The sequence below is a fragment of the Drosophila navojoa genome, chromosome 2, assembly GCF_054131105.1.
Source record: "Drosophila navojoa isolate 15081-1374.11 chromosome 2, UAZ_NAV_1.0, whole genome shotgun sequence".
Lineage (NCBI taxonomy): Eukaryota > Metazoa > Arthropoda > Insecta > Diptera > Drosophilidae > Drosophila > Drosophila navojoa.
In genome coordinates, this window is record NC_142890.1 from 25,500,791 (window position 1) to 25,525,238 (window position 24,448).

General features: G+C 37.6%; 1 protein-coding gene across 5 annotated transcripts in view; it reads right to left on the reverse strand.

Moving 5' to 3' along the window:
* Ubx (Ultrabithorax) overlaps window positions 1–24,448 on the reverse strand; it is a 98,939-nt gene that overhangs the window by 44,760 nt on the left and 29,731 nt on the right. For 4 of the 5 annotated variants that reach the window (XM_018113554.3, XM_089257756.1, XM_018113555.3 and 1 more), the window contains one exon: window positions 21,662–21,712. The exons of the other annotated variant lie outside the window; for it this stretch is intronic. In XM_018113554.3, coding sequence (XP_017969043.1) covers window positions 21,662–21,712 — 51 coding nt within the window. The remainder of the gene's footprint in view (window positions 1–21,661; window positions 21,713–24,448) is intronic. 5 annotated transcript variants of the gene reach the window in all.

A 24,448-nucleotide genomic window follows, 5' to 3' on the forward strand; every position in this document is an offset into this window, starting at 1 on the left:
TTATTTTGGTCCACCCTAACGTCGCACTCACTCTGCCATGCCCCAGCCCCTCCGAATCTGTCCGGCTCACATCCTTGTGCGTCTCGTTTTGCTGCAAAATTTACATCCTGTTCGGCTGATGGTCGTTTTACTGTTTCCGTGCCGGACTCTCGACCCCGAGCCGGACCCGGAGCCGGTGCCGGACTTGGAGCTGTGGCCATTGCCACTGCCGTCGAAGCAGGTTCTGCAACGCATATGAATATTTTGCAGCAGAGGCAACAATAAAATCCATGACATCATAAATATCGATGCGTTGCCATTGCGAACATTTTCGGTGCGGGCTTAGCGCACACACAACAAAACAGAGCAGAGCAGAGCTGAACAGAGGAGCGCAGAATATGAGCACAGCAGCCAGCAGGCCCGCCAGGGTCATACATTTCGTTGGGTGGGTCGTTGGGGGCGTTGGGGGCACACACCCGCAGCAAGGCGTCGCGCGATAACTCGATAATTATGTCCGCTTTTGTTTATTTCGCACATCGATTACAATTTTCGACTGCTGTGGGAGCCATTTTGTTGGCCTATTGGTCGGTTCGTCGGTTGGCCGATTGGGCTCTGGCCCGGTCAGCCAGTGGCATGTCCCATTAGATGGGGCAGTCGAGGGGCTGGCTGCATACGTCATAGTCTCAGCACTTGCAGAATTTACAAACTTAACCTGTCCGATGGGGCAGAGCGAGAGCGAGCGACGGCAGGAGGAGTTGGAGGAGTTGGGCCCCAAAGGGCAAACGTAACAGGCCCCACAGGTGAAGCAGGCAGCCAGGGGGCACCTGTCTCCGTCCCTCTACCTCTCTCTCTCTCTCCCTTTACATATCTCTGTGTCCGTGTGTGTGTGTGTGTGTGTGTTCGTCTGGCGTCGCCTGCTGCTCATAAGTAAAACGTTGTGAGCAAAGTTTTATAAATTATCCTTGTGAGAATCCTTATTTATGGCGCGTGTGCAATTTTCATTTTATCGCAGTAAAAGCAAAGTTAAGTTAAGCTGCCGCCAGCACCCATTCCCCCTCCCCTCGCCCTCTCTTCACCCGCTAACTGCAACTTTGCCAGCAAATAGAGGCGTTGCACCAGCAGCAGAAACAACAACAGCAACAGCAGCTCAACCCTCTCACTCACACTCACTCTTGCTATCACTCTCTCTCTCTCCTCTTTGTGGCGCTCATTTTTTATATTTGCCCCGGCGAACTTCAATTGTTCAGCAACAAACACACCCACACACACACACACACACATTTATAGCTCCGACTCTCAGCTCAACTCGAAACCAAACCAACTCGTATATTGCATAAATGTCTGTCCAAGATTCAAGTGTTGCAAAACGCACAATGGAAAAGTTTTCAATAGATTCAGTGTTTAGTAATTCATAATCTCTATTAAAATATTTAAAATTCCAAATTCAATAGACTTAAGTACTTCTCTTCATCTAATACTCATGATCTCTCATAACTATAATTGAGGTTCTCAGCTAGACTACTTCAAGTCTTCAAGAATATTTTCACATGGAATCTCTTTCCAGTCTACCTGATTTTCCAAAAATATATATATAACAAATTCTAATAAAATGTATGCATACAAAAATTTATTATTGAATTAATTATTAAATTCATTTGTTATTTTACAGAATTCCAAATATATTTATATCTCATGTAGAATGGAATCTAAGCACATAAAGGTTTTGCTTTAAGGAACTAATTCGTAATATACAATGAAATATTCATTATAAATACAAAACTAAATATAGAAATTTAAATATTTATCAGTTTTCCAGTACAGACATAAATGAATTTAATAATCATCTCAAAGAAATACGTGGCCATGATTGACATTCCTTGCATCTATAATAATGTCCTGCTCCCTCATAAATTGAGAGATTAACACTCTCTGGCCCATTGTACAGCCACTTGCCAGCCACAATTGCGGTGGTTGGGTGGTGGTGTGGGCAGGAGAAGAAGCAGTCCAAAATGGAGATCTCTCGTTGAGCTGCCAAAGTTTTTTATGGCCTGCATATGAATATTATGCGCTCGAGTATAAAATGTTGTTGGCCACACTTCCTACGTTTCACTTCCTGCACTCGACTCGCCTCGCCTCGCCTCGTCTCGAGAGCACATCTTAAGCACACATGCATATCTTATATTGTTGTAGGAGACGGCAACGGGGGGCATGTATATATATCTAACTGTTTTCATAGCCTCCACTAACAATGCACAATAACAATAACAACAGCGCAGAGAAAACGCTTTAAGAGACGGCTTTAACTTTGAAAAAAAAAAAAAAATAGGAAGAGAAAAACAAAAATCTCCGCACTTGGCCAAAGTTTTCTTTGTTTTCCCTACAGCCAGCTCTCTCGCTCTCGCTCTCCTGCCATCTCCTTCTCTGTGTGTGTGTGTGTGCGCAAAAAATATTTAGCTAGCAAAGTTTTATTGGCAAAATCTGTTTATGGCTTTTGAATTTTAATTAGTTTACATTATGTCGAAATGTTGCTGCCACGCTACGCGCCTTGCCCCTGCCCCTGCCTCTGCCTGCCACTCCTGCCACTTGTGGCAGCCACACAATGGAGCCAGAAGAACTAGTGTCCTGACTGGATGGCTGGCTGGCGAGAAGAGTTTTCATTACTATTTGTCTGCTGCCTTTCCGCACAGCAGCCGCAGCCGCATTTTATGCGCAGGATACAAATGTACATGAATAACTAAGCGGCAATAGGACTCCAGTTGCTTGCGTCTGCCACAGCCTTGACACGGCAGCAGCAGCAGCAGCAGCAGGGGCAGATACAGACGCCATCCCAGTCGCAGAGATGCTGTGCTGCATGCGGCCTCTGCTTTAGGCAGGATCAGCGCCAAACTTTGCCAGCTAACTGCGAACGTGCCACGTTGCAAATTTTAATTCGACAAAAACATGCAACTGAAATTGTTATTGGTTATTTGGAGTAGGTGCCACATGCAACTTGGCCCAAATGCAAAGCTGCATCAAAAGTTTTGACTGAGCCTAATTTTTATTTTTTACAGCTGACTATCGCAATATATGATTACTACTTCTATACATATATTAATATATCATTTAAATATATTATTTCTGTGGCATTTTCTGACTAAAAAATGAAATTTAAATAAAATACCTATTTCTCACTGAATAAATATAAAAATATATATGTATATTTATGAAAATATATATATGTAAATATAACAAGCTCGATTCATTATTTAATTGAATTTCATGCCTTTGAATTTATAAACCTGGTTTGAAATATTTTTGCTTGGAGAAAATATTGCTAACAATATATTTAACAATATATTATAACTCAATTATTATATATAAATTTTTATAACTTAGTTCAATATTTTTAAAGCAAAGTCAATCAGTTTTGTGCTCAAAATGATGTATCATTTCATATCATATATGTATATCAGATAAAAGTTTTCTATCAAGCCAACACAATCTCTTCAGATTTAATATTCTATATTTTCAATTTTAAATCAACTATTAAATAAATACATTAGTTGAGTTAATTTTTGTATTTTTCGTCAATTATTTTAGCTTCAACTACTTGGCCATAAATAGCCAAGGAAAACTTGGCAATTGGCTTTAATGATTGACTGCAGTTGCTCATATATGGCAGCGGCTAATTAACGATGTTGCATGCCGCCTGTAGCTGCAACACAGATCCAAAATGGCGACAACTTAGCAGCAACAACATCTACAACAAAAACATGTAGAAATACATATATACATATGTATGCATACATGTATGTAAACCTTTTTCTGCAATTCAGCCAAATTTGATGCAGTGCAGCCAAGCGGTGACAGCAGCAGCAACTACAACAACAACAGCAACTACAGCAACAGCAGCAACAAGAGAATCGAGTCCACTTTTTGCGCATGTTTTTGCTACTGTTTTCAGTTCATTTCTAATCGTTTCGTTTGTTTTGTGTGCATTTTTATTTAATTCATTTTTCACGTTTTTGCTGCTGCTGTTGCTGCTGCTGCTGCTGCTGTTGTCGTTGTCGTTTGGGGCTGCAAATGTGCAATTAAAGAAACAGGTTACACGCCCATAAATCTTGAAATGCTGGCGACTTCGACGTTGTTGTCTCAGCCAACAAGCAGCAGCAGCAGCAGCAACAAAAAAGCAACAGCAACTGTTGCTGCGACACAGCGACTGTTGCCGCTGCAAATGTATTCGTATTCACATGTCTTAATGCTGACAGCATTTTTGTGATTGTCTGATTTATTGCCAGCCAATTGATGACAAATAAATTACGTGCATTTTTTGCCGTTTGCTTTTCTTGCATTTTAGTTTTTTAGTTGACGTTTTTCCTTTTAGCCGGCTTTGCCCGCTTTTGGTATCGCGTCGGCCTTTTTTCTCTTTTTTGGGCTTTTTGTTGTCGCTGCCGCTGCTGCTGCTGCCGCTGCTGCGTTAATGGCTGTGGTAATTACTTTTAATTGCCATTGTAAAGTTTTCGCATCGCACCAAAAATGGCAGCGCCTCAGCATCTTGGCCGGGCCCCTCTTGGCCCTGACCACTTCCCATGACTGGGCTCAAGCTACGCCTTGGCTACTAGCTGGCGCCATTTGTATGGCTCGAATAACCATCTCAAGTTGGAGTTTATGTTGTTTAATGTATGTTGTTGAATCAAATTTTAAAGTCTCTTTTGGAACATCTTTTTTTTTATTGGACAGACAATGAATGTAAATATGTGAATAATAATATGTCAACTAAAAAGTAAAGACGAAAATGTTTATGGAGAAAGAGCGTTTAAACCTACACAAATATTTCAAGGATTTTCTTTATACATTCGTAGAAAACTCATATTAAGTCGATTACTTAAATCGATTATTTACGAAGATTTTCTTCGAAATTTCTATAAGAGCAGATGTCGCGTGGAGCTATATAAAATAAATGAATATATCAAATAATTGAAAATTTATCTATGTATAAAATCTTGTCTATAGCTTATATATAAAACACTTGTATCTCATCTTTTGTCTGAGTTTATTAAGATTCAAAAATTTGTTTTATTTCTATGCAGTTTATATCTAAATAATAAACGATTTAAATAATTTAAAAAAATTATATATATATATATATCTGTATACAAATTATATAAATAAAGACATTATATATATATATCTGTATACAAATCATATAAATAAAGACAACCTCGCACTAAAATATATTAAAATTCACGATGATTGCACAAAACAGAAATAAAAACACAATAATATGAGAATAATATAAATATAAATATTATTTGAAATACATAATGAGCTATTGAATGCATATTCTCCTACAAGTTGCTCTTTATATCATATTCCAAACCATATGTGAATTTATGGTTTACATATACATATAATACTTCATAAATAAACAAATCAAAAGCAAAGTACACTTGAATTAGACTAAATCCAATATATAGTCTAAATAACAAGTTTGCTTTTATAATACATTTAGTTGTGATTAATTATTAGCTTATTGAACAAACACTAATTACAGCCTTCGGCTAGTCATTTTTATTAGCTGGTTCAATGATTAAATATAATGACAAATAATATAAAAACAGGTTCATAATAATTATCGTGATTATATCGAAGCATTTGCTAAATTTAATCACTGCATTAAGATAAGCGCATTGCGAATAAAAAACACTTTCTTCGACATTCATAAGGCGCTGCTCGAATTGATAATAAAAATTTGTTTATCACGATTGTTATTAACTTGTTATAAGCTTAATTTATAAACATTTGCGAGATACATTTTTATGCGTTTTCTTTTTTTTCTTCTTTGTTTTTTTCGGGCTGCCCTTCGAAAATAACTTGAATACAGCTCAATTGGCGTTTGTTGTTTTGATGTGCCGCCCCCTTTGCCTTCAACACTTGTATATAGGAATGTGTACATATATATATATATTTTTTTTTATAAATATTTTAATTATGCACGTCACGATTTTGTACACAATTTGAATTGGGTTGACAGCGTCGAAATGTTTGTCGTTTCTCTCTCTTATTTTTTTATACCCTGAACCCATTGAAAATGGGAAATCAGGGTATAATGGTTTTGTTAAAAGTATGTAACAGGCAGAAGGAGGCGTGGCAGACCCCACAAAGTATATATATTCTTGATCAGGGCGACAAGCTGAGTCGATTTGGCCCTGTCCGTCTGTCTGTCCGTCCGTCCGTCCGTCCGTCCGTCCGTCCGTCCGTATGTATGTATGAACGCGTCGATCTCAGAAGATATAAAAGCTAGAGACTTCAACTTTTTTTTAAAATGTCCGTACATATCACGCGCAGATCGAGTTTATCACTAAAAAACGATAACTCATTCCGATATTTTTTTATCGATAAAAAACCTTATCGAAGATCACTTAAAAAATTATATCTTCTACATCTTTCAAGCTAGAGTCTCCAAATTTAAAATGTATATTAAGATAAATTTTATACAATTTCGGTTTTTGTTAAAATTTACTCCCCACCCCTAAATCCACCCCCTCACCCTCATCTTTTTAAAAGTCGTATATCAAATACTAGAGACTTGTGCTTCGGTATACACATACATTTTAACATTATGATTACGTTCTGAAAGTTTCATTACGATCGTACGTCTAGAAATTAAATTATTCAACAAATAAGTTTTCATTATATTGCCAACACTGCAGCGCAACCCAAGCGCAATCGCCTGTATATGTGAGTATGTGTATATGCGTGTGTTTGTTTGTATGTGTATGTGTGTGTGTGTGTGCGTGTGTGTTTGCTAATTATTATTGAAATATCAGTTGCTTGTAGGGTTCAGGGGATCTCGTAGTCGAGCAGTCTCGACTAGAGCTTTCTTTCTTGTTTTTTTATGGGCTATCTTATTAAGTTGCTGAACGCTCAGGTAAAACGTGAAACTTCCCAAAAATATACCTTAAATATATCTATATATGTATAAGCTAAGCTTGCAGTCGACATCTTTATAAATTGCGCCAAAATAATAAAAAACAAGCCACTCAACATAAATCAAATGAGAGATTTTGTTGTTTTTCTGTGTGGAAATTCTGCGGGCGTGCTGCGATCAGCATTGGCATCGGCATCGGCTCGCAGCTGAGGCCCTCTTGGCCATCTTTGGCTTTGGTGTCCCGTTGTGCAGTTGGCCAAAAAGGGGCATTCGAATTCAAATTCAAATACAAATTCGAATGTAGAAGTCGAAGTCGATGTCGAAGTTGAATTGAGCATTGCGCAGTGCGCTGTGCGCTCTCGTAGCTCACGAAATGTTTTATATCTCGCGCATATTTAAACAATTTCGGCTCGTTAGTTAAGAAAACGAGTTTGGGCCAACGGCGGGCAGCGGGCGCACGGCCGGGGCCAGACAATCATAGCAAAAATCACGAAGTGTCCTTAGCCAGAGCAGCAGGGCAGCCAACTGCGGCAAAGGAAATGATTGCATTTAAAATTCAAACTCGACTCGGATCGTTGGAAAAACAGCTGAAGTCGGCGCAAAAGCCATGTCGCCACGTTCTCATGCCGGCACAGGCAGGGAAGGAGACGGGGACGGGGACGGGGACGGGGACAGGGACAGGCGCTCGGTAAGAGGCTCAGCGGCCATTTAGGCCGCGCCAGTCAACGAAAAACTTACAATACAAAAGGCAGTGGAAGCAGTGGAGAAAAAAAAAAACAGTCAACAACTGAATAAAAAACATTTTCGAATACAAATGTTGGCATTGCATAACAAACGTTTTCTAAATGAGGCTAACTAAGCAGGCAGCGAGCTGGTGGTGCGGCGGTGGGGCAGGCAGCATGGAGTGGTCTGCATATGTTTGAATTGATGATGACTTTTTCTCCTTGTATGTATGTGCACACAGCGCTACCTCCCCCTCCCCCTGTACTGCTCCCTTCCTGTGCCCGCCTTGCACCCTATGGGCCCCTCGTCCCGCCATTTGGCCTTTTTAGCCGTTTCGTGTTTGGTTTTTGTGTCGTGGCTCTTTGCTTGGCTGGCTTGGCCTGCGCTTGGTGGTGGTCCGACTCTCCGACTGCGACTTTTTGCATAATAAGACCACAAAGCTAACGGTTAAATGCTGCCCTGCTCCGCACTCTTCATTGCCCTCAACACACACACACACACACTCTCAAGTTTTGGCCGTCCTGACCAGGCAAATATTTGATTTGGTCTAAAGGTTTTTTTTTGCTTTCCTTTTTCTAGTTTTTGTTGCTTTTTTCTTTCTTTATTTCTTTTTTGCTGGCTCTGTCGACATTTCTATGACTGATTTAATCAGCAGACTTTGACAAGAGCCAGGAAGTCGCCCAACCACCACCTGCCTGACCCACCTATTCCCCGCTCTAGCCCCTCTAACCCCGCTGACGCCACTCTCGGCTCCGCTCACTTTTCTGTCGACTCAGGCAGTTAACGGGAAAGGCACACGGCGCAAAATTAAATTAATTAGAAATCTGATAAGCTCTCTTACTCGAATTGCGCCTCAGTTAATTTGCAAAAACTGTCAAGTTCTATGTAGACAAGAGCAGAGAGAAACAGTGAGAGACAGAGGGAGAGCTGCTGGGAGAATGCATGTTAAAGGTTGACATTAAGGCAGATAGTAAACAGTAAACTGAATTCTAATTGCTTTCAGCCTGGCGCTAGTCGCACCATTAATATTTTATATTTATTGGCACAGACAATAAAGTCCTCATAATATTTACTGTCTGTCACCTTAGACACGGCTTTGGCATTGCCATTAAAAATTAATTCTCATTTGAGACTAAAAAATACAACAGATGCTCTATGGAGCATCTTATAGCAGGTCTTAGGTTACTCATTAGCATTCGAAACATAATCTATTTTTCGCCTGACAACAACAATTGAGCTTAGAATTTATTAATTATGAATTCGAATTTCCTATTTACATATATATGCATAGACATGTACATACATATATTATAAATATATATTTATTTATTTGTTATATTTTGTGTTTCATATTCACATTAAATTTTAAAATGTTTTTTGTTTTTTTTTTTTTAGTAAAAAAAAAGCAATATTCGAATTTCATACTCTATTGCTTTTTCTCAAGATTCTCGATATTTTCTTCACTTCATTGACTTATACCTTAGATTTTGATCCGTCAATTATTATTCAATATATTATGATTCAACTACAGCTCAATTCTACTCATTTTTTAACTAGATCTCCATTAGAAATCATTTAAATTTAAAGTAAAATATATTTAACTTGTCATTCGCGTATATTTAAATTATAAAAACTAGAAATAAATATCGTCTGATTCGTATTAAGACAGAATAAAAAATTAAAATTAAATTTTAATACAAGTAGTTTTAATGATTTCTAATAATATTTTTCTAGGACGATTTTAGGCGATAAAACCAACCTTTCGCCATCCTCTTACTATTTTCGCCTCACTTGCCCTTAGCTAATTTAGCCAACTATTTCGAGATATTTACCTGCGATTTGTCTGCTTTATTCTTTTTCTTCTTTTCTCTTTTTTGCTCCTGGCAGTTGGCAGTTGCTGGACACTTAATAAAAAACTGACAAATGCCAGGCGCATTCGTGGCCTGTCTACCTAAAAGGCAATGCCAAAACACGGCACAATCTGCCTGTGTGTGTGTGTGTGTGTCCTGTCCAGCCAGCATCCTGCGAGCGAATTTTCAACGGAAGCGCAAATTAGCAGCGCTGCCGTCGCTCGAGGTTCGCGCGTTTTGTTTATGACACTTGGAACTACAATTTTTTATGACTCGACTCGAGATGCTTAAAAAACAAAGGCACAAACGGCTCAAGGCCCAAGGACGAGACAGGACCTTGACTATGTTTGGCCATTAAGAAGTTAATTATCAATCATAAAAATGCGCTGTGGCTCATGTGTTTCGACTTTTTGGCTAAAAAAATGTGTGCCGAGTGCATAAAAAACCTGGGAAAGGGACTCGCTCAAGGATAAGTCTAACATCGAATGTTCCAACGTCTGGCAGCAGTTCGTGCCGCCTTCAATTTACGAGCATTTGCACAGAAATAACGCGGCATGAACAACATTTCTCATTCGCTTGGAGTTTTCGGCACGAAATTCTTGTCATGATTCGATCGAATCCAGAGGACACAGACACGATGTGACCAACAGCAACAGCAACAACAACAACAACAACAGCAACTTGGTAGAGAAGATACAACCAGCAACGTTCACATGTTGCACTTCGGGGGTCACCAAAGTTCAGCTCAGCTTCAGTTACAGAGTCCAAAAGTCGTGGTTCAGATAACAAAAACAAAAAACAGTGCTGAAAGAAACGAACATTGAGAACATTGTCGATGGCTGAATTGTCAACTGTTGAGCGACACACTCACACAGCTGCAAATGTAACCGATCGAAGCGGCAATCCAATTAAAACTATTCCCAAATCTAAGACAAACTCTGGGCAGCTCTCAATAGAAGAGCTCTCTAAATGGAAGATCGAAATACAGATCAAAAAGAATGTTGTATTTATCATTATATATATAAAAGGTATTTTTTTAAATAAAATTCCTTTTCTTTATATATATTTGTAATTCGTTTTTAATCATTCTCAATTTAAATATATTATATATTTATCATTTAAAATAAGTATTTACAGCTTGAAGAATAGTTTCATATTAAGAGATCTATAGATATCGATATAATTATTAATATATTGTACATAATTATATATCTACTGCACTAAAAAAAAAAAGGAAACAAATTGTATAATTCAAATTTATTTTTAAGACATAAATCGCAGTCATTAATTTTGTCTCAGATTCAGCTTTCAGCCAAAGATTAATCACTTATCAAGTAGCTAAATACTTTCTATAGCACCCCAACTATATATACTATCTATGCCCACTACATACCAAACTATTCGATATACTGCATTGGAGCACATCAAATAGAAATAAATATATGTATATGAGCAATAAATCAGGCAAAAATGACAGAAAATTTGATAAAAAAGCAAAGTTGATAAAACGAATATAGAAAAACAAAAAAAGCGAACGAGCTGGACATGGCGAGGGGGAAAAACATACAACAAACTCGTATAACATTTTAATAAAGAATCATAAATTTCAGAAGAGACGACAACAGAAAGAGTAGAAAAAAAAGACATAAGAAGATGAAGGAGAAGGAGATGAAACTGCAAAGACAACGACAAAAGCAACTTGGAAGATGAGCGCTAAAAATAAATAAAACTATTAATCAGTGGAATGTTGCAGCCGAGGATGGGGCAGAAATTTTCCCTTTGCTTGCCGCCTGGAAAATGAACAGCGCCAGCGGTTGTGGCCATAAACAATTTTTAAAACAACTCTTTTTGCCAAGTCTTGTGCTAAGATGATGATGAAGAAGAAGTAGAAAAAGAAGCAAGAAGGCAGCAAGACGCTTTGCCAATTGTGGCGCGGTTTTTCAACGGCTGCCAAGAAAAGCCAAGAGGAAAAGTGCAGCAAAAGCAACTAGAACAGCAACAACAACAATAATAAGAGACAGCAGCAGCAACAGGAAAACAGTCGAACAAAAACAAAGCACACAGCCAGAGAGCAAAAGAATGCGACACTGTCCCTATGTATAGAAATGAGTGTGTTTGTGTGAGTGTGTTAGTTGAGTGAAAAAGGGGGCGGGCTTGGCCGACGGCATAAGAAATGCCACTTGCGAATATTGTGTGCCAACGATAAACACTTCACTTCGGCCATTAAAATCAGCCAGAGAGAGAGCGAGCGTGCGAGAGCGAGAGCAAGAGCGAGTGCGAGCGCACAGCCATGCACACACACACACAAGTAACGCACAGAGATACTCACACACACTCACGCAAAGCACCAGAAGCCGAGAGAGCGAATGAGTGGCCAGGAATGAACGTGAGTGAGTGAGTGAAAGAGCGAGCGAGCGCAAGACAACAGCCCAAATGAATAATAGCGTTGCCGCAAGACAAATAACCCAGCCTTTTCTTCATATGCGCTCGCTCACTCGCTCTCGCACAGACTGAGCGTATAGGCGGCGAGCATGTGCGCGCGCCTGCTTTGACTTATGGCAAATAAATCAGGCAGACATTGTGTGCACTGCCTGTGTGTGTGTGTGTGTGTTCGCGCGTGTTTGGCTGTGTGCGTGAAGGGGAAATACAATTCCAGCACTTGCTCGCACACAGAGTCGAAACTGAAACTGAGTGACAAAAACCGTTGGGCACTCTTCACACGTAGTTAATGTTAGTTGTACGAGCGCTTGTTTATTAATTAACAATATGGAATTCATTTAATATTTATAACATTTCTTACCGAGCGCGATTTACGAGCGACAATCGCTCAATTTTTGTGCACATAAACAATTTGGGTTTTCGGTTGTGCGACGAGGCGACAAATGAGCATAAAGCGAATTAAGCACGTCTTTTGCCTGGAAATTTATGTGAGAACTGGCAAAAAGACAACAACAGCTACAATAACACAAAGCACTGTTGCTCGCATTTTAAATACAATTTTAAATGCAATAAATAAATTTAATTTGCAACACACGCGACGCTATTTATTTCTGTTGCTGCTGCTGCTGCTACTGCTTCTTCTTCGTCTTCGGTTCGCTTTTTGCGCATGTTCCGTAAATGTTGCCACAAAATAAACAGCAACGAAAAATTACTCAACTGCAAGTCGCATGTTTTATGGCCGCAGGGCTGCAAAATTTATCGCACTTGCCGCGCTTTCTTATGCGCCGCCATAAATTCCATACACTCACACAGGCATATCGAACGAATGCCAGAGAGAGAGACAGAGCGAGAGAGAGAATGGGAGAGTGAGCTTGATGCGAGATTTGAAAATATATTAACGTTCGTCTCTCGATGGTGTTTATTTATAGATTTCGCTCTTTTGAACAATTACTTGCTAAACTTACTGCACTTGACACTTAATGAGCGCATAAACAATTCGCTAGCAACAACAGCGCACTCAAAATCAATAAAACATTGAATCTCACATTGCGACGCGACGCGGCTCGAGCGCTCATCGATTTATTTATGTGTGCGCGCCGAAAACAGAAAGAGCTCAGACTCCGCATAGCATGCGGCCAGACGCTGAAGAGAGCGCGTTTTCTCGCCTTGAGCTTGAGCGCTTTTTTTGCATAAGCTGCCGGTCAATAAAGCACTCATTTATTGCCTTGCTTTATCACCAGAAGCGGCAGCAGCAGCAGCAGCAGCGACAGCGGCAGCGACGCGTCGCTGGAATAGCAGCGCATTCGATTGTTATATGGGTCAATTCCACTGGGAATTGTGTGAGTCGCTGGCCTGCTTAGCAGTGGCCGTCGGAGTTTGCATGCCGCACACAATTATATAATAGCGCCATTGCGATGCATTAAAAATTCAGTTAATGAATTTTATTTTAATTTTTGCTAACGCTGTCATTTAAATTACAGTCAACACCTCATCAAAACGAATGTTTTTCCACCCGCAGCTGAGCGGCTGCAATGCATTTTAATGAAAGAAACTCCGATTGTGTGTGTGTGTGAGTGTGTGAGAGGATGTTGTGTCTATGTATGGCTCGATTGCACGATTTATGTTCAATTCGATTCGAGCTGCATCCGAAATCTGATCCCGCATAAAGCTCGATAAAGCTTTGCTCGCTGAGCCCTTCTTAGTTGCCGCTAATGCCCAACAGATGGCTCTGCGTGGCCAGCTTGACTCATTTATTGTGCTCGCCTCTCTAACTCTTCTCAATTACGGTTGTTGCTGAATGAGCGACGGCCAAGCCTTAAAAGTTATTTTTGGCAAACCAACACACGCACAACGCATGAATGTGCGTGAATGCAAAATGGTTTTAGTCAGCTGGAAACGAGTGCGGGCTGGGAGGGCGACTTCGCGTGCGTGGAAGCACAAGCACTGAGAAGTTTATGAGTTCAGCAAGCGAGTGCGAAACGTGCAGCATGTACAATGAGTCGAAAAAAATAAAACGGAACTGCCAATAAGTGCGGAGCGATCACTTGTAGATCACGCTCAATAAGATTGGCTCTTGATGATGTGAGTGTGTTGTTTAATGAGTAATTAACACAGTCATTTATATTATTTATGTAACTTCTGTAAAGACGAAATTCGGAATTTTCAAAATCCAATATTTTACAATTATTCATTTGTATTTGTATAATTTTTATAAAATGTAGTTTCTATTTTACGACAAAGTATTGACCTCCCCAATGTCAGCGCCTGTCACATTTCAATTAAAATGCTGATAAACGCTGTTGATTTACGCCAGCAACTTTTTTATTTTCCCCTAGCGATTCGGAACTGTAGCCCATAGGGAATTCAGCGGACCGCTAAGCTTAATCTACACAGAAAATGAAATAAAATTGCTTGACATATTTGATTTTACCTTTATCGTGAAATGTATGTAAATTATTATAACAAATAAATAAATCAAGGAACTTGTGAATAATGTTGTTAAGGTCAGGCAAAAATTCAGCACATTAATTTCTGCAAGTGTACAACTTAGTGGGTGTAACTGTTGTCTGTTCCAAAGTGTGCGTACGTGTGTGAGTGAGAGAGTATATCTGTGTGTGCGTGTGCAGCTGAAGGCACAATGATAAATGTGGAAAAAAAAAAGAAATTGGGTGAATAAATAGCCCAGATTCCGTTGAGCAAGCAGAAAAAAGGAGAAATAAAAAAGCTAAATGAGAAAGAGAGCGCGAGTGAGCGTATGAATGAGTGAGAGAGAAAGAGAGATAGAGGCACAAAAGGAGCAGCAAGGCAAGTGGAACTGAAACAAACAAAACTTTGCTTGGCCAAAGGACAAACCGCTAAAGCGCCGTACGAAAAGCGCAAAGCAAACAGCGCGACGAAGAAGGAGAGGCAAAAGAAGGCGCAAAGTCGAAAGAAGACGAAGAACACAAACAACAACAAACGGAGCTCCAAATGCCATTTATCAATGGCAAAGGAATTCGGAATTCAGTGCGGAAAGCTACACAATGTTGTCGAGGGGGAAAAAGTAAAAAAATAAAATAAGAACGAAAGAGCTTTGAGAGCGAGGAGAACATTAAGGACAAATATGAGAAACTAAGTGGAAATTGGAATTGGAAGCTGACAAGAGGGTCGCCTAAATGGATTTGGTATTTCTAATTTATATAATTATATATAGAAGACTCCAAATATTTAAGCTAGTTGGTATAAATAAATAGTTGGACAGAGATAGCACCAAGATATTCGTGTTTACTTATTTCATTGGTAAAACAACCCTTAAGCATATGTAGGTAAACATTAAAGGGTTGTTATCCTATTGATCTATTGGGATTTTCAGTGAAGTTATTGTGGATATACAGGCATATATTAATTCAAGAGAGTAATAAACCTTTTGTATTAAATCTATTTGTATATATATATAGAGATATATTCAGAATCTAAATAATTTCACTAATATAGTATATATGTATGTATATATATAAAATATCATTATTATTAAAGATATATTTAATTAACTCTATATATTAAAATAGATTTTTGTAGAGATATATGAATAAAAGTGAAGGTTCTCATCTCATCTATGTCTATTAGGATATGTTTAAAAATATTTAAAAAGTATACTAAAATATATAACATAATACAAGACAGATGAAGACATATTCTGAATTATTAAAATAAATAAATATCTGATCTGCTCCGCTTTTTTATTAAGTTGAATATTTGTATATAATATTCATATTATTTGATGTTGGGTATTGGAAAAAGATTTATATATATAGATATGATCAAAGAATATTTTAGATTTTGGACATGTATATAGTATATATAGTTCTATACTTATATAGTATATACTTATTTCAGTCTACTTTATTAACTTGCCTACTTTGGATAACATAACTCCGGGATATCTTTTACATCTGTGTAAACACATTCATATATCTTAAATTGCTTTATATTTCACAGCATAGCAAAAAATATTATTCTACGTTGACCGATTCTTAAGCCAAATGCACACACATTCACGCACACACACACATGCACACAGAGAGAGAGACAACAAAAAGCGAACTCTGCACGCGGTCCACACGTAATCAAAATATATAAAAAAGAGATATCCAAGTAAAGCTAGCGACATAAATAAATAATTTTTATATGCACGCTCTATGCGTGTAACGTCTATGTGTGTACGTGTGTGTGAGTGTGTGTGTGCGTAGGTGTGTTTGTCTGAGAGAATAAGCGAAACAAGGATAACATGACTGATTATGTAAGCAAATGTGGCCAAAGCGAGGACGCGCACAAATAAAGCTCAACGCATTTTGGGTGTCCTGGCAAAGCTGCCACGCCCCCCGCACGCCCTGGCATCCACGAACAGCCTGAGGCGCTATTTTTCTGCTTGGCCTGCCCTTTTTTTCGGCAGTTTGCCGCAGCAGGTTGATTTCCACACACACACACACACTGACAGGCTATGCGTGCGTATGTGTGTGTGTGCGTATTGTTGTGCGTGTTTTTGAGAAAGTGGCACAATTTTTATTTTACGAACGCCTAATGTAATAAAGCCCGCCCCGAGACAGCCAAAGGCTGGCTAAAATGTATTGCCTGCGTTTAGCATTTCTGGCGATAAAACCAGGACCAGCAGGACACCGTGAGAGAGAGAGAGAGAGAGAGAGAGTGAGTGAATGAAGAAGAGCCTGCAGCTCCCGTAACAAATCTGAGGTTGCCAAAATTAACAGAGAGACTGGAGCTTGGGTGGGGTCTGTGTGGCTGGCCATGTGTGCGGGCGAATGTGTTTTTTGGGTCCTGGATCCAGCGGCCTGCGGCCTGCGGCCTGGGGCCTGGGGCGGGGGTCAGCGGGCATAAATCAAACCGAAAATTACGCACGCATTCATCTGCTGAGCTGGCAAAAAGAAGAAAAGAAATATCTGCCACATTGCCCCACAAATGGGGGGGAGGCGTGGCAGGCGCTACAAACAGGGGTTGGCAAATGGCGGAAAATATGGGTAACTGTGCGAAATTTAATGGCGTACGAAAATCAATAAAAGGACGTCGTTAACAGCGACTTCTTCAAAGCGTCGCCCAGGTAGAGAGCAGAGATACCTAGCCATGCATTGCCGTTATTATTATTATATTTGTATTAGATAACATTTATCTGCTTCTTCTTCATCGTCTTCTTTTGGCATTTTTTGCATAATTTGATGGCATCTCGTTTGTTAATGCTAAATGGCGACTTGTTTATACTCACGCATATGAGATTCAAACTCTGCGCCGTTTGTCAAACTGCAAAAGGTTCAATAACAAGTCCAAGTCGCTGGCGAATTAAAAATGCAAAATATTGTTGCTATCGCAGCGAATGCCGAATGCGCTCATCAGTTGACTCGAACTGGCCAAAAGTGATATGAAACGTATAATAAATTCACAATGAAAATAAACTAAATCATAATCATTTCATAAGTTCACAATTTTCGACCTTCGGCAATGAATTTTGTTTGATTTGCAGTTAGCTCTGATTTCCTTTCTTGACTTTGATAGCTGCTTGGCTTCTCACACGATTGAGTGTTAGAGAGTCTTATAAGAATGGGTTTATTATATACTTCAATGTATTATAACTATTTGCAAAGTTCTTTCTGAGTCGAAACTGTTTTTTATTGATCTATCATTGTATATAAATATTTGGTATCATTTGTTTCTAAATATATTACAATTAAACAAATATGCCAAGTATAAAGTATAAAATTTATATACTTTTGCCAAAGGATTAACTTTGAAAATTATTGCAAAATGTGAATTAAATATGCAAATGCAAATGTATAAAATGCTTCCAAAGAAACTGTTTATAAATTTCAATTAGAGGTAACCATACAATAAGAATCAAGTATATAAATATATGTATATAAAATACATACTTTATTATTTCATTTATTATTTCATTTACTTTTTTAATTTTTTTAATTAAATTATTTGTTGTCTAAGAATTTTTACTTTCATAGAATTCTTTGCCAATTTTCTTTATTATTGTCCTATTTAGTAACACGAAAATAATATTTTACTCCTTTTATATGAATTAGCTATTTCTCATTCGATTATCTGCAGCTCAAATGAGATCCATCCATTAATATTGATATTTAAGATAATCCCAGCGCATTTCATACACTCACTCAGCTCAGTCATTATACGTATACAGTGCACCATATATACTGCTCAAGTGAACTCGTTTAGATTGTCTTCCACGCCAAGTAGTTTCCACTTACTGCAGCCGCCATAAACTGGCCGCCAATTAACTAATTTGCAAAAGCTTCTCCGAGGGGCAATTAAATGTACACGGACCATGGCGCCAGCCGCATGTGTGTTAGTTAGAGATACAGCTACACACACACCCTCACACTTACACAGTTGTAGATAATTAACAAGGAAGTGCAGCCAGTCGCTGCTCTACCTGAAAATGTCAAATGTCAGACGAACTGATAATTTTGTTAATAGTTAGCCCACAGATAAAACTTTACAGTATACCGGAAATTGTTTGTTCCATTCTAATGGAACTTTAGAATGTTAGAAGTTCGAATCGAACTAAGGAAATACAAAAAACTTTGCAGTTGAGCAATACTGACTGTCTAATACTCTGTCAAAGTCCAAAAGTAAATCTTGCCTCATTCACTACATTATATTCTTATATATCTATACTGTAAAACCCAAAAAATAAATATTTCCTATTCGTTTTTTATTCAATATCGGCTTTTGAAACCATTATTTTATAGCTCAAAAACTGTATTCCCACTATATGATTCGTTTCTCAATATGTATTATATACAACACTGTCTAACTAATCGTGACATAATCAGAAAGGCCATAAAATGCTAATATGCCCTACTCGTTTCACAAACTAAGATTACCTATAAGAAAAATATCAAGAAAAAGAGAAAACGAAATATTTGGCACACGCTCAGCTCTTTGCCCACTTCAAAGCCATGGAACGGGACGGATCTTGCAGTGGGACTAGGCAAAGGGAGGGGACTGGGGGGGATGTGCGAGTCCAATTGCTTCGTTTCATGTTTTTCCGCAAAGTGGCGCCAAAGTTTATCAACAATTCAACAAATTGAGATAGTTTATTGCACATTATTATGCTCCTATTGTGAATTGCGTACCAGTTGGAGCCCCTCGGGCAGCCATCGACCCATCGATAGAAGACATTTGCTCCTCCAGCTCCGCTATAAATAGCTGCTTTTGTATAACTGTGTATGCGAGCTGCGAGTGGCCGACATATGGCCACGAGACCACAGACTCGAGCACGTGATAATATACCAAATATTGTTGAGTCTGGATAAGTTTCGAGAGCACTCTAAAAATAGATCGGTCAGCTGATTATATGTCTCGATGTTCAATGGAACAGTAAACAAGCGCGAGCCAGTCGAGTAATTATATATAATATCGGGACTAAGTACAGATACTTATAAGTGCATTATAATTTCTACCCGCTAGAAATTACATTGAGATAAATATTATTAATCTTATATTGATGAATATTGATATTACATTGATATTTAAAAATATTTAATTTCAATAAATATATGTTTGAATATCTTATTGTGAATATTATATATAGATATTTTGATATATTATGTAGGTATGTATATATATAGTTTCGATATTTAATGTGCTTAAGAAAAAACGACACTTATTTATATACATTATTTTGGAATTTTTTAAATATATACAAGATATTATGCCCATATAAATAGAGATCTGCATGCATAAAGATTTAAGTATATATACAAATTTTTTAATATTATCAGGAGTTTCTTCTTCATATCCCTTAGATCAGTCAATCGAAACATTAGCCAGACACAGAAATCATTTTAATCAATTTAAGCCCCAGCTCAACCCTCAGCTAAGGTTCCACGACTTGTTTTTTTGCCGTCTGGGGTGAGCCAAACCACATTTATATACATATAAATTTATATCTATGTATGTATGTGTGTGTATGGGTGTGTGTATATATGGCTGTAAGTATGCTACTATGGGCCGTTTATTAATTTTCTAATGGATTTTACGTTTCTGCATTTGAAGATTTCAACAATTCTGATAAATATTTATGCGCAGCATTTCGTCTGTGAGGGGGTGCAGATACATCTAAAGATGCGAATGCGGATGCGGATACGGATGCGGATGCTGACTTGCTGACTTGTCTGCGACAGTCTTTTGGGTCCCTTTTTTATAGACAGGCACAAACACACACACACACACACACATGAGCATTGATTACGATTGGCAAGTGGCATTTAGTGAGCAATGTTTGTTTATGTTTTTTCTCTCTGTTTGTGTGTGTGTGTGTGAGTGTGTTGGTAATTTATGCGCCTGTATAAATTGCCAATAAACCAAACAACATTTGGCCAGTCGGAAAACTGCAAAGGTTGCATATTCCCGGCCTGGCCAGGCTCTGTCGCTGACAGCCAAAAACACTTGAGGCCTGGTTAACACAACTAAAAACACACACAAAATTAACAACAATTAACAATTGGCATCGTTTCTGTTGAGAGTTGTTAACTCAATTGTGTTTAATTGGCGACGGCCTGGCTTAAACGATATACAACTGTGTCTGTGTGTGTGTGGTGGGTCGTTTGGGTGGCTCGTTGCAGCCTGGCTGCGTGCCTCAAAGCGGTTTACGATAAAGTGCAGCATGCTGAAAAATTGCTAACAAAATGATACGCTTTGTAAATTGTGTGCTCTCTCTCTCTCACCCCCTTTCTCTCTCTCTCTCTTTCTCTGTGTTATGCCTGCAATTTTCTCACTCGTTTTTCTTTGCGTGCCAAGTGATACTTTTTTTCACACACAAACGAAAAAAATGAAAGGAAAATCAAATCAAGAAATGAGAAAATTCGCCCAGTCTATGGGGCGGCTTTAATTGTGCAGCAAAGGAAAACTAAAGAGCAAGCATCTGTGTGTGTGTGTGTTTGTGTGTGTGACTCTGTGCAGGTTGACAAACTGAATAATTGCCAATTATTTGGCAAGTTTTATGAGCTGATAATTTCACATATTATATATTGTTGAGCTCATATCGTAAAACACCTTTACATTCAATCTGCTTTCTCTCTCACTCTTCCTCTCCCTCTCTCTCTCTCTCGCTCGCTCTAGTTGGGGCATGCACATGCTATGGTTTATATACAGTATATACAGTATATATTGAAATATATGTGTTTGTTGATAGTTTTGGCAAATGCACACAACATTTACGATTTATTGGTATTTTGAGTATATTTTAGGGTTTACCTCTCTCGCTCTGCCGGGGACCTCCTTTGACTGACACACTGGACACACCAACTGAAGAGGATGCAATATGCGCAACAACAACAACAACAACATGAACAATAACAAAATTCAAGAAATTAAAAACCAAAAACATGTCGAAGAAGCAGTTTTATAGGATCTTCAGTAGAAGAGTATTTCGGATCATGTTGGACGGATTGGACAAAGGGTATTCAATTGTCTCATATTTTTGTGGGAATTTCTATACAAAAATTTCATTTCAATTTTTCATTGGATTTTTGGGGATTTTTTTGAGGGTACAGGTGAGACACTCGCAAAAAAAATTCAAAAAATTTCTGAGCGTTGCAACTTATAAAAAAATTCGTGAAATACAAATGTATATGAAAAATATTTAAAATATATTCGTAACATATAAAAAAAACAAAAATGTCCAAAAATATATTCGTAAACTATAAGCTAAATAAATGAATCAAAATAACATTGCACTTACCTAGCCAGTCTGGTAGAAGAGAGCCCGCAAGAGATTCTGAGTATCTCTTACCTGAAAAGGAATAGAAAAGTATTTGGTTAGTTGGGAGAGTTTAATAGGGCCAAGTGCCTAACGGTTCGCTTTAGGTGTTAGTACTCAAATTAATAGAAAGCAAATGATAATTGTTAGAAATATTAGTTATTAGTAAATAATACACATAATTAATCAGTAAAAAAAAAGAAATAATAATGAATTGTATATATATTTGAGCGATAAATTAATAAAATTTCATTATACAAAAAAAAAAAAATAAAATAAAATAAATTGTGCATTAAATATTTAAACATAAATGGCCAAAGAAATAAATATATTGGTATAAGGTATAAAAATAAATAGAGATTAAATATTCAATTGTAAAATAAAATATGCCTAGAAAAATAATATTAATGAAGTGATGTCTGAAAATAATAAAAAATCATCTGATTAAAATAATAATAAAACATTTTGTTGTTGGGTATAGGGTATAAAAATAAATTGTGATACAATTTTTAATTGAAATGATGTATTAAATATTGTCTGAAAATAATAATTCATATAATTAATTTAAAAGAAAATTCTCAAAATTTTAAATCAGAACAAATTTAAAAATGAAAAATCATGATTAATTTAGAATTTAAAATGTGTAAAAGGGATGTAAGCGATATACATATTTTAAACAAATTTTATTTTTGGTTCTTTATGGTTTGAAAATTTCCACAATTGTTTAAGAAAATAAAAAAGTAATGTCCTTTCAGCCGCCTTTCCACAGTCAAACGGCTAAACTCAATTGATGTATATCCACCTGTTTGGCTATTAATTTCCGCACATTTTCGGCTAAATATGGGTGAAACGATGGGCGTGGCGCACTATAAAAAGCACATGACTGCCAGAAGTGCGCGGCAGGTATTTCATAAATTTCGGCCAGCTTCGCGGCATTCCATATTTGGTCTATATGCATGTAAATAACCCGGGCAAAATCATAATTTTAAGCTTAGCGAGCAGCCAGCAAGGTGCAGGCAAGGCAAGGCTAGGCAAGGTGAGGTAAGGTGAGGCGCACGGCGCTTCGTCCCTAATGCTAATCTAATAACTTTAGCCGTCTACAATTTATTTGTTCTAACAGCAGCGCACAAAATTATGCACACAGCACGCAGCCAGCAAAGACTCGGAGCCATCTCGCCCAGCCCCGTCCCGAAGGTAATCCAGGTGCTAGTCGCCGTTATGTGCCAAGGAGCTGCTGGCAGTAAGACATTGAAGCGCGTCAGGTGCGCGCATTAAAAGGACGCCCTCTCCATTTCCCTCTCCCTTTCCCGCTCCCCTGAGCGCTTCGACTACTAAATTTCTGGCAAAGTTTTAAATAATCGAAAACGACTCGACGCACTTGGCGAAAAGTTGAAACATGCAAAATTTGCATAAATAACAACTAAATGCAACTTGACGCTCAAAATGGCGCCAAATGATGAATTGCCGACGGGATGGAGAAGCTGAAGACTTAATAAACGTATTTCTCAGGGTTGGTAGACGCCCTACGTAACAATAGAAGCAACGTAGTTGTTGTTGCTCCTTATGTTATGAATATTTGTATAATATAAATTCCTTATATTGATTATATAAACTCAAAAAAATGTTAGGTCCATTTTAAAGAATATATATAATAAATTTCATTAAATTTTTTATATATATAAATTCATGATATTTTTTTTTTTTGTGTTATTGTAAAATAATGTATAATATTCTTCATTGTATTTCTAATGATGTTTAGCAAATTCTTTTTCAATTCAACTATAAACTATATATATTTATATTTTAAAAATATTTTCTAAGCACATTTTAATTTTTATTTTTATATAATATTGTATGAAATGTATAATTTATTTTAAACGGGTTTTTCAAACTCAGTCTGACTTAAATCAGAGTACACCGTTTTTATCTACTGCAATTTTGTATTTATTTATATTAATTACATGATATATTTTTAATAAATGCATTCTTTTTTCCAAGCACATTTTGAATTGGTAATTTAATGATCTATTTACAGATTTTTAATGAATTTATTCATTTTATATTTATTATGTTATGACTTCAAGCTCTTCTGTGAACTATATAATTGTATATTCATTAAATATAATTTAATATTTCAATCATAGTTCCAGCAAAACTCTACAACTTATTTAGTCAAGAGTAATTAAAATTTATTTTAATAATTTTTTATTTAAATATTTATAAATTTCAGTGAACTTGTCAAGCGTATTATATATGTTTTTCTGTTTTACATATATTTTATTTTTAGCTAATGAGCTTTGTTTTCTTGGTCAAGTACATATAATTCCATTTCACGCAACATATTTCATTTCATCCACTTTATGCTCCGCTCACTTATTACTCCGTAGGCAAATACATTTTGATTTCTGATTTGTAATGCATTTTTTATGAACTCTCATAGGTCGCATCCTGGGCGCCCACCTTCTGCCATTTGCCATTTGGCAGCGCAGTCAACTAGCCCAGTTTCCGCGCTGGCGTCAAAAAGGGGCGTTACGCAGTTGTTGTTGCTGCTTGTTTGTTTATATATATTTTTTATTATTCTTGTTGAATTTGTGTAGTTTTTATGCACGTCTGCGCTTTTGTATGCAAATAAATCAGCGACGCCGCGTCACATGTCGCATTTCCAGCTGAATGGGTGGGCTGGCGTTGCGGCAGGGTGGGGCCAGTGGGCGTGACTGGGTCGGGGCAGTGGGGTATGGAGTGAGTCTCTGGCATTTGGCGGCTGTGTTA